Source organism: Zeus faber (genome assembly GCF_960531495.2).
Source record: "Zeus faber genome assembly, chromosome: 1".
NCBI classification, from domain to species: Eukaryota; Metazoa; Chordata; class Actinopteri; order Zeiformes; family Zeidae; genus Zeus; species Zeus faber.
The window spans coordinates 52,799,054-52,811,326 of NC_137193.1; the positions used below are offsets into that span (position 1 = coordinate 52,799,054).

At 41.4% G+C, this 12,273-nt stretch overlaps 1 protein-coding gene across 1 annotated transcript in view; it reads right to left on the bottom strand.

The window, feature by feature from the left end:
* Nucleotides 1–12,273, bottom strand: part of kdm4b (lysine (K)-specific demethylase 4B) — a 90,273-nt gene that overhangs the window by 54,573 nt on the left and 23,427 nt on the right. The window contains exons 7-8 of the mRNA XM_079998640.1: nt 12,151–12,254; nt 8,017–8,154 (exon numbers count right to left, since the gene is read on the bottom strand). Of these exons, the coding sequence (XP_079854766.1) occupies nt 8,017–8,154; nt 12,151–12,254 (242 nt within the window). The remainder of the gene's footprint in view (nt 1–8,016; nt 8,155–12,150; nt 12,255–12,273) is intronic.

Genomic DNA, 12,273 nt, shown 5'->3' on the forward strand with positions numbered 1-12,273 from the left:
GAGGTGCGGAGAGAGTGGTAATAGCCCCTCCATCTCACCAACAAACCAATCTCCAGCCTACATCTCATCAAGACAACACTTGTGAGACAGAAACATGGGAACTGTGTTTGGAGGAGGTAGCGAGAGAGATGGGCAGAGCTGTGTTCCAGCTAATTGCAAACGTCATAAAGTCGTCACAGAGAACAAGAGAACAGGCGCTGGAAACGCCACAGACCAAAATGAACAGAAGATAAATGCAGCTCTGGTGTCGATCGCAGCTGCCTCGCAGGGAAACTGCTGTATTCCTTGGTAATATGATACTGAAGCCTACTTTAGTTTTATGAAACTATTAAGGGGTTATGGAAATGTTGGCGATCCTCAAGGGCAGAGATGAGTTCAGCATTATTATTAGACAAAAACTTCATTAGCGGAGGCAAACGTGTTTGGAAATACATAAAAACCCTTGAAAACAGAGTCTCCCAAGGCACGTAACCAATGAGCCCTGAAGTATACTTCAACTCCTAATGAAGCTAAATTGTTACCCCCATGAAAATAAAGGCTCCGGAACAAAAGGTGCCTCCAGAACATGCTGTATGCTCACAATGCCGGGGATCTAATCAGGAATTGCCATCTAACATTTCCATCCATAGGCATTTTGGTTGGTGAGTAGCTGGTGAGTGCAGGAAAGCCTTGCTATTTAACAATCCATCTATTGGAACATTTCAAACAAGCATTCCCATAATTAACATAGTGTATATATGCTATTTAGATGAATTTCATTTAAACTTGGTAATACGCACATACATATTGAAATGCTTGGCATTTCTTCTACCATCCTCCAGAAAGATTGCGGATGAGCATGGCAAACATTTATCTTCCTTTCTAAGTCAAATGCCCAAGACAATGTAGGACCACATAGCCATACCACTCGCTATAGGAGCTGCTGCAGCATTCTAGGCCTATACAGTGATCAGTTACATTAAAACCACCACAAATAACCACTAATACTGTGTAATTCCCCCTTGTGCTGCAAAAACAGCTCTGACCAGTTGAGGTATGGGCTCCACAAGACCTCTGAAGGTGTCCTGTTGTCAGCATGGGCACTCAGCATGGGACCAGCCTGCGCATACGCAGTCCCATACGCACAAAGCTGTGTGTTCTGACACCATTCTATCATAGCCACCATTAACTTTTTCAGTAATTTGTGCTACAGTAGCACTTCTGTGGAATCGGACCGGACGGGCTAGACTTCGCTCCCCACACACATCAATGAGCCCGTTGGGCTCCCTTAACCCTGTCGCCAGTTCACCGGTTGTACTTCCTTGGACCGCTTTTGTTAGGTACTAACCACTGAGTACTGGGAACACCACACAAGACCTGCCATTTTGGAGATGCTCTGACCCAGTTGTCTAGCACAATTTGGCCAATATTAAAGTCACTCAGATCCTTACATTTGCTCATTATTCCTGCTTCCAACACATCAACTTCAAGAACTGACTGTTCCCTTGCTGCCTAATACATCCCACCCCTTGACAGTTGCGATTGTAACCAGATGAGCAATGTTATTCACTTCAGGGCTGAACGATTAATCGAATTCAAACTGACATCGCAATTTAACAGAACGCAAAGCCTATCGCAAAGCCTGCCATCAAAAAATATATATATATATATTTATTTTATACTACACAATCTAACCAATAGGGCTGTCAAGGGCCGGCTCTTTCTATGGGCGAGATAGTCGGCCGCCTAGTGCGCCATCCCGGGGGGAGGAGCCGCGCAGAGAATGAGCAATAGGGGAACATTTTGTGCACCTGTCTCCCTCTCCAATGATACAGACAATGCACGTGCCAGCGTTCGGCACACCAGAACAGTGTGTTTTTATTCTAAGTCTCCTAATGGAACAAAACAAGTGCATATGGAAGGAAACCATGAGTAATGGGACAGTTTCTCCGTGCACCCCCGCCTATAGCGATTGTTGTAACCCTCCGTGTTTCCCCCGGTGAGACCCGGTGCTCTGGCCCAGGCACGCCGCTTGTGCTGCTGGCAGAGCTCGGAACACCTGTAGAGCCCGGACCGAGCATCTTTCAGAATAATGCAATGGCACCTGTCAGGGGTAGGGAATATTAGGCAGCAAGTAAACAGTCAGTTCTCGAAGTGTGTGTGTGTATATATATGTATTTTACACACACACACACACACACACACACACACACACACACACACACACACACACACACACACACACACACACACACACACACACACACACACACACACACACACACCCCACTTTATTAGGTAGACCTTGCTAGTATCGGGTTGGACCCCCTTTTGCCTGCAGAACTGCCTTAATTCTTTGTGGCATGGATTCAACAAGGTGTTGGAAACTTTTCTCACGGATTTTGGTCCATACTTACATGATAGCATCACACAGCTGCTGCAGATTCGTCGGCTGCACATCCATGAAGCGAATCTCCCATTCCACCACATCCCAAAGGTCCCAATAGATTGAGAAATGGTGACTGTGGAGGCCATTGGAGTACAATGAACTCGGTGTGGTCTTCTGCTGCTGTAGCCCATTAGCTTCGAGGTTCGACGTGTTGTGTGTTCAGAGATGGTATTCGGCATACCTTGGTTGTAATGAGCGGTTATTTGAGTTACTGTTGCCTTTCTATCGTCTCGTACCAGTCTGCCCATTCTCCTCTGACCTGTGACATCAACAAGGCATATTTTCTATACTTTCTTTGTATACCCTAAAGATGGTCGTGCGTGAAAATCCAGTAGGTCAGCAGTTTCTGAAATACTCAGACCAGCCCGTGTGGCACCAACAACCATGCCACGTTCAAAGTCACTTAAATCCCCTTTATTCCCCATTCTGATGCTTGGTTTGAACTTCAGCAAGTCATCCTCACCATGTCTACACGCCTAAATGCAATGAGTTCATGCCATGTGATTGGCTGATTAGCTATTTGTGTTAAACAATTTAACAGGCGTACCTAATAAAGTGGCAGGATAGTGTATATATACACATTCAGCGGGGGAATAAGTATTGAACGCGTCAACATTTTTCTCAGAAAATATATTTCTGATGGGGCTACTGACATGAAATTGTCGCCAGATGTCGGTAACAACCCAAGTAATCCACACATACAAAGAAATCAAAACATATATGTCCATAAATTACGTAATGTGTAATAAAGTGGAATGAAACAGGGAATAAATATTGAACACATAAAGAATAGGAGGTGCAAAAAGGTATGAGAAACCAAGAAACCAGCTAAAATCTGTCAGTATTTAGGTAGCAATCCTGCCCCCTATCAGTGCAAATAAATATCAGCTGGTTTAGTCCTAAATTATGGCCTATGATAAGGTTTGTCATTACCATGGTGTCACACAAGAAGCAGCTCATGATGGGTAAAACCAAAGAGCTCTCGCAAGACCTTCGCAACATTATTGTTGCAATACATACTGATGGCATTGGTTACAGACGTATTTCTAAACTTCTGAATGTTCCAGTGAGCGAATGGCGTGAATGGCATTGTGGCCATTATCCGGAAATGGAAAGAACATAATTTCACCATCAACCGGCCACGACCAGGTGCTCCTCACAAGACTTCTGACAGAGGAATTAAAATAATAATTAGAAGTGTTGTCAAAGAACCAAAGACCACTCGCAGAGAGCTTCAGAAAGACCTGGAATTAGAAGGTACAGTTCTTTACAATAAGTAATGCACTTTAATGCCATGGCCTCTATGCACGCTCACCGCGCAAGACACCATTGCTGAAGAAAAAGCATGTTGAGGCTCGTTTAAAGTTTGCTGCATAACATTTGGACAAGCCAATGAAATACTGGGATAAAATAGTCTGGTCAGATGAGACCAAAATTGAACTCTTTGGATGTCATAGCACACACCATTTTTGGAGGAGAAATGGCACTGCACATCACCCTAAAAACGCCATACCAACAGTGAAGTTTAGAGGTGGAAACATCATGGTGTGGGGCTGTTTTTCAGTATATGGTACTGGCAGACTTCACATAATTGAAGGAAGGATGAATGGAGAAATGTACCAAGACATTCTTGATAAGAATCTGCTGCCATCTCCCAGGAGGCTGAAGATGAAACGAGGGTGGACTTTTCAGACTTTTCAAGACAATGATCCCAAACACACGGCCAAGGAAACTCTCCATTGGTTTCAGAGAAAAAAAATTAAGCTTCTAGAATGGCCCAGTCAATCACCTGACTTGAAACCAATTGGAAATCTATGGAAAGAACTGAAGATCAGAGTTCATAGAAGAGGCCCCCGGAACCTTCAAGATTTGAAGACAGTTTGTGTGGAAGAATGGGCAAAAATCACACCTGGGCAATGCATGTGACTAGTTTCTTCATACAGGAGGCGTCTTGAAACTGTCATTATCAACAAAGGCTTTTCTACTAAGTATCAAATCAATTTCAGCAAGCGTGTTCAATACGTTTCCCCTGTTTCATTCCACTATATTACACATAACGTAATTTATGGACATATATGCTTTGATTTCTTTGTATGTGTGGATTACTTACCGATATCTGGTGAAAATTTCATGTAATAGACCCATCAGAAATATATTTACTGAGAAAAATGTTGACGTGTTCAATACTTATTTCCCCCGGTGTGTGTGTGTGTGTGTGTGTGTGTGTGTGTGTGTGTGTGTGTGTGTGTGTGTGTGTGTGTGTGTGGGCGTCCCAGTGCGGTTCTTTGGTACATTTGGTGCCGTTTGACTTTTTTTTTTTTTTTCCATGTAACTTGAAAGTGAATAATCAGATCTTTGAAAACAAGGTGTAACTTGTGAGACAGGAAACGATCGAACGGCATTGTTCAGCGCTGTTCAGCGTCTCGGTAAGTGAACTGTTTCCCTATGTAATCTGACGGGAATATTTAACGCAGCGGTTTAACATTTATGTATAATTTATAAATCAAATTCGGATTTGAAAATATGTTGAGACAAAAAAAAACCACAGAGGAACACGAAGCTGGGAAAAATCTAATTTTGGGTCACACAACCATATATACAGTATATATATATATGTAGATATGGATATATGTGTCCCAATGATAAATCATCTTTCTGTTTTGAGCTTTAGATCATTCAAACAATTTGGCTTCACGTTGCAACTTGTGGAACATGGAAACAATCAGATCTGTGGACTTTTTTTTTTTTTAACAAAATGATCCACCTAGCACTATTGTGCTTAGAGGCAATTATTTTCACCGGACATTATGACCCGCAAGATTTAAATATGTCGGACTTTAACAGATTTTCGGCAATCCGGCAATCCGGCAATCCGGCGTGTGTGTTATCCGGCAATTACCGGATAACACACACACGCACGCACGTATGTGTCAGGTCGCTACCAAATAAGCAATTTTTAGCGCATGACCTTATAAGTAGACATAACCTAAATTTCACTCTACTAACTGAGACCTGGCTGGATGGACAGGGCACAGTTGCACTCATTGAGACAACACCTAATTTGAAAATTCATCCAAACCACTAGAGCTGACAAGCGAGGCGATGGAATAGTTGCTCTCTTCTCTGATAGTTATAGCTGCAAGGAAATCCCCCTGAGGGAATTCACGTCTTTTGAACACCTTGTTTTATCTTTAAACTGCAGTGCTCCGATATTAATCATTACTGTCTATCGGCCACCAAAATCTAAATGTGGCTTTCTTCATGAATTCTCTGAGCTTCCGTCCAAGGTCTCCACTGATTATGATTGTGTAATTATCTCAGGTGATAATATTCATAATTATACTCAGTTTAATATTCATGTTGACAATTAAACAGACCAAGATGCTCAACACTTCATTAGCCTATTGGAGGCATTTGACCTCACTCAGCATGTTTCTGGACCCACCCACAATAAGGGGCATACTCTGGATTTAGTCATATCAAAAGGGCTTAATATCACTGTACCCTGTGTCATGGATGTTGCTATTTCAGATCACTGTTGCATATTTTTTGATCTGTCTGCTTTTCCTGTACAACAGAGGGGTGCCCAAAGATGTAAAAAGCCTATCATTAACAATAATACCATTGAAACCTTTAAGTGAACTGTAAACAACTGTTCATGGCATCATCAACTGAGGATCCTGTGAACAACTTAAACTCAAAAATAAAACATATCATTGATAACATTGTACCCGTTAAAACAAAAATCATAGAAAAACAAAGCCCCCTGGAGAAATGGAGCAGTTGTTAAGGCAGCTTAAGAGAGCATGTCACAGGCAGCACAGGAGTGGAGAAAGACAAAACCTCAGGTTCACCATGAAATTTACAAGGATACACTCAATCAGTGCAACAAAGAAATTAAGCAGGCCAGACAGTCTTTCATCTCTATAATCATTAATGAAAATATCAATAGTAAAGTGCTCTTCTCCACTGTTGATAGACTTTTTAATCCACCATCTACAACGCCGTCAGAGATGCTCTCCACTGAAAAATGTGAAGAATTCACTACATTTTTAAATCACAAAATTATGGCTATCAGTATAGTGCCTCAACTGCCAGAAATGAACCTACCCTCCAGTTCTCCAGCAATATGACTGCTGCCATCTCTCATTTTGTCCCTTTAGACATAAAAAAACGATACGGTTGGTCAGCTCAGGTCCTCCACCTGCTGCTTGGACTCTCTCCCCACCACATTTTTTAAAACTATTTTAACTGCCTAGTACATGGAGTATTATAAATTATAAACCGCTCCCTTAAAACCAATAATTTCCTGCAGCATTTGAAACAACTGTCATTAAACCACTCCTGAAGAAGAGCAATCTCTTTGTTTAATCTCTATATGCTCATGCACATATAAATAAAAACAAAATAAATTACCATGATTACGCAGATGATTCACAACTGTACATATCCCTAGCTCCTGATGACCTACTCCCCATACACTGCCTCACTCAGTGTATAAATGACATTTATGTATGGATGTCACAGAACTTTTTTTACAACTGAACAAAGATAAAACAGAAATATCTCATCTTTTGTGCAAAAGCTCAAAGACAGAAAATTGCAGCACATCTCAGTTCTCTGCCTCTGGAGAACAAAAGTTAAGCCAGAAATCTGGGTGTAATCATCGACAACGATCTAAATTTCAAGAGCCATATTAATCACGTCACAAAATCAGCTTTCTACAATCCAAAAAATATTTCAAAATTAAGAGGCTTCCTGTCAAAAGCAGACTGAAAAATTAATCCATGCATTCATAATGAGTAGATTAGATTACTGTAATGGCCTATTTCATAAAAGCAGGTTTAAAACATTGCTGGTCACTATGACAGTTCTGTGTGTGCGTGTGTGTGTGTGTGTGTGTGTGTGTGTGTGTGTGTGTGTGTGTGTGTGTGTGTGTGTGTGTGTGTGTGTGTGTGTGTGCTTCTGTGTGCTGTGAGATTTATGTGTGTGTTCTGTATGCTGTGAGATTTGTCTATTCTGCACTAACTGTTCTTATGGTTGCACAGACATTTTATTTATTTCTTTGGTTGTATTTCTCTGTAAAGCGCATTGTGTTGCTCCAGTATGAAACGCATTTTATAGATAAAGTTTGACTTTACCACCCCCACCCCCCACTTAACGACTGAGTTCTGTTCCTAGGACCATGTCGTTAAGTGAATTGGTGGATAAGGGAGGACCCATGTTATTTCACGGTAAGGGGGGCGTGGCCATTGCGAACGCTAGTGTACTGAATACTGAGACTGCGGGAATGACACTGAGACTGAGACTAAGAAAAGAGTGATGCGCAATGAGATGCTTGACCCCGAGACGCAGCGGTATTGTTGGGTTGGTTTGTCAAACTGGCACCATATAAATCTTAGATCCAGTCATGCAGAGAGATTGCGTGTGTGTGACACTATCACACTGTGGTCGGGTCTTGTTCACAGTGCAGCCAATTTGAATTCCTCCATCCTGTGCTTGCCGCGGCTGCCTACTGTGTGGGTTTTTTCCCTTCGAAAATATGTATATTTCATCTGACGGGGTTTTGATCACAAAGCCAGTCTCACCTGGGTAGCCATTTTGCCATAGTCCACCCAGCGCAGAGTGGCAAAGTTGGTGGATTCGGCACAGTTGAAGCCGTGGTTGAAGCCGGCATGGTAGCCGTAGGGAAAGGTCACCATGAACTCCCCTTCACCCTGGGTGACCTGTCAATAGGGACACAAACTGTAAGAAATACCAAAGAAAAAAAGAAAAAACTGTGCGACTGTTTTGACTCTTTAAAAAGGACTATTGTATACACAAAACATCTAACTGAGAGAATGAATAAGAAACAGTCACAGAAGCAATGATGACAGCTTGTGAATAATTTTTAAAAAGTAATTACCGCACCAAAGAAAATTAGGGTTATTAAAGCCATTATTGTCACACAGCACAGGGAATACCACCAAAATAATTACAGCCTGTTCAGAAGGGGGATGGCTCTCTCTCTCTCTCCACACCGCCCCCACCCACACACACGGTGCAAGGGAGATAAGACGCGAGCCATTGGGCGTTATATGGCAAATTAAGACATGCAAATGTGCATGCAAATTAAGACATTTTCTCTGTTTTCGTTCTGTTGGAGAGCCAAGTCCTGAGAGTTGCTGCTCAGTAACTCGGTCGGCACCCTCCCAAAAATGTTCTTTAGCAATCTGGAGAAATGCATTCACACTTCCATTTCATTCTATCGCCTAGGCTCTCAGCTGCTGCGACCAACTTTGCTACTGCCAAAATAAAAAGTTCTGCCAATAACCTCCGACCAGTGCTTTAAAACGTGCCAGAATTTTCAAAACAAAATTGTCACTTTCAAATTCTGACATTGTCAACACATTCCTCTGAATCACAGCTGTTAAGCTTTTTGGCCATCTTCACCTCAACCTTGAAAAAGTTTTTCTTGACTTCTTAAAGGAGACCTATTATGCAGCTTTTCAACAAGTTAATATATGGTCTCTGAGGTCCCAAAACCTGTATTTGAAGCTGTTTTCTGAAAATACCACAGAGATTATGCATTTGAGCCATTGTAACATGCCTCTAAACCATAGTGTTCGAAAATGGGCTGTTTCTGTGTGTGTAGCTTTAATTGTAAATGTGCTGTGAGCCAATGGGGTTTGAGCTTTACTCCGGGCTCTGTTTTATTTATTTGTAAACTTTCACTGATTTCACCATATCAGTATACTAAAATCTGTTTCTGGTGCACCAGAGAAATAAGCAATCCCATTGCTGAATCTCCACTTATAATTCGATTTACAACAGGGCTCGACAGTAACGGTAACCAGATTGAGTCAATTGGCAACCATATTGAAGAATCTGGTTGCCCCATCTGGCAACCACTTAATATAAAAAAATACAGCAAACAGCAAAACATGCACCCCAGAATAGAAACATTTGTTGCATTAGTGATATTTAAATATTGCTGTTACAGTCTGAACCAGGAGGCTGCACGTGCGTTGATTCACGTTTCAATGTCTTTCTTTGTCATCTGTGATGTGAAAACATCAGATTTCCACAAAGTCAGAGTTGTTGGCGACCCATTTTAGTATTTTTTTTCATATTAATTTTTATCCGTCCGAGAGAAAGTCGCCATCAACAATCGATTAACTAGTGGACTTGTTCGCTGGCCAATATTTGTGCGTTTTGAGATAATAGGCATCGGCTGATGCCTATGCACACAAGGCCGATAAACAAAAAATGTCTGCAGACTAGAGTTGGCACAAATAGATTTTTTTATACATAGATTCTCAATATTTGAAGTGGTTTCAATACTCATTTTCCACACTGTTAATTTACCGGTACCAGCTCCTTCCTCTCTTTTCGCTCCCACAGCAAGTCACACACACCGCTGCAGTGCCCACATAGCCCCGCCTCCTCTCACTCACTCGCTGTCTTCACTAGTCTCATGCGCGCCGGTTGTTTATAGTGTTAGCTCATTAAAAATGACAGTGCAGCGCCTCGCGATCAGATTCGAAAGAAAACAGCAGGAGTGCTGCTTGGATAGACTTCGCATTTGAGGCAAAACCTAACCTCACTCAGAGAATTTGAGTGAAGTCCCCCCCCCCCTCTCCAGACAGAGCTGCACCGTTTATACATTACATTTTTCCTGTGTTTTTATTTTAGATATTTATTTTAGTGTGTTTCGTAACTTGTATGAAACAGAATTTTTTTTAGTTTCCGCTACCTCGATGATCATTCACACTTTTAACGCTTATTATTTACAAATTAAGTAATAACAATGTTTTGTGTACGGTTTTTTTTAGTTAGTTTTAGTTTAGTTTTTTGATAACCTGTGGACATTTATTTAGTTGATACATTTTTTTTCCCAAAATAAGTGCACTGCAGAGACCACGCAGACAATAACATTAGTATTAAATAAATGTTCATTGAAGTTCAGCAATTTTGTGTGTCATTTGTTATTATTAAATTGTTGTATTTAATCAGATGCAAAAAAAAACAAAAAACAACCCAACAACATGATTGCATTGTGGCATTATATATCGGCCATCAGCATCGGCCATTGAAGAACCCATATCTGTCAACCATTACTTACAAAATGAACTAAAATAAAATTATACAGGAAATGCCTTCAGTTTTAGTCTTAGTCTAGTCTTTAGGCAGCAAAGCTGAGCGTCTCATTTCAGCACCATGTTCTCAACTGACTGCTTACAACAAACTGACTGGGTTGTCTTATTTCACAGTTTGTGTGTTAGCAGGCCCATCAGAGACCCAAATGTCTGTGTTGAAGCACTAAAAAAGCGAGTTTTTCACAAGAGCTCACCTTTAACTGTATTAGTGCATTACAATCATCAAACCATGATAAAGCCAGACATGATGACGGGTATTAGGGCAGAAAAAATAGTAGAGAATACCAAGGAGACGGAGACAAAGACAAAGGCGGTCCCTGAGAAATCAAACATCCCTTCTAGGTCCCGTGTTCCTAACAAATTCTGCCTTCCAAAACCCGAACCAAACAGAAACGTACCGGAGCTATGCAACAGGTAATGAAGCCCCAAAGAGAACTGAGGGTGGGCTGTGTGGAGTGCTTACATACAGCTAATCTGACAACAACTCTTATGTTTTTTTTGTTTTTAAACCAGTTTTTCCTTTATTTTTTTTTGTTCGGTATACCCATTATTCACAGGAGACCAAAAACAGAAAGAAGAGGATGAAATTGTGAGCGTTATTAGTGAATAGAAAAAGAAAGGACAATAGAACATAACGGAGTGACCTTATTCAAGCATTACTTAGAGAAAATTTGAGGAGCTGATCCAAAATGTGTCAATGAGGAGCTCACTGCACCAACTAGTTAGGTTTTGAAGAATAGACAATAAAGAAAAGTGAAGAGCATTTTATCATGAAGAGGGTTCTAATCAAATCTGGAAATCAAATGTCAATTAACCCAGCGTTAACACCCCAATAGCAAGAGACTAAAGGGCTGGTTATGCTTTCGAGCAGGGTCCTTTTCGGATGACAGGCAACCTCTCGCAGAGAGCGCTTAAACCGACAAAAGCGCCGAAAAGGAGCTGGTCTGTCGGCCCAAGCAGTTCCAAGCAGAGCATTTTATTACAGAGGACTATTTACTGAACCATGGAATAGCATCACAATGTGTAATTATTCTCCCTCATTGCAAGATTCTCAAAAAAGAAACTGCACATAAATACCAATGAAAACGTTACCCAATATTTGTAAACTGAACTTAAAAACTACCATGTTAATTTACAATAAAATCACCAAACCTGAGTGAGCTGTTTGTGTATACTATTTTGTCTCTGCATCAAAAAGTAATTGCTAGACTTTAATTTCATATGCGATTTGTGCTGCATATCAGAAATAAAACAGCAAAACGCTAATCACCCATTGCTTCCAATGCAATTCTTCCAGGGAACGTCCCTCTCGCCCCCACGTCTGCGGCAAACATAAACCAGGCTTAAGTATCCTTTGCCTTGTTATTGTTTGTGTCTAGCCTCGTTTATCTGTGTATTACTTTCCTCCACCGTGAAGCACCTTAATTACATTTCAAATGCAAATACATTCATCATTTGAATATGATGATTGTTAAGTGCGTGCTTGAGTGACCAGACTTGTAATTCACAGCCACACTTGGCGGCATGAAGCTGATGGAGACCCTGAGACCCTGCAGTTATTACTCACACCACGACGGTACTCACCCGGTCAAAGGGGATGCTGTACTTCTTCAGGATAGATGGAGAGATCAGGGTCATCTTGTGCCGCAGAAAGGCATCGCAACCCTGCGAGCTGCCGGGAAAGAAGCCTGGAAGAGAGCGACAGAC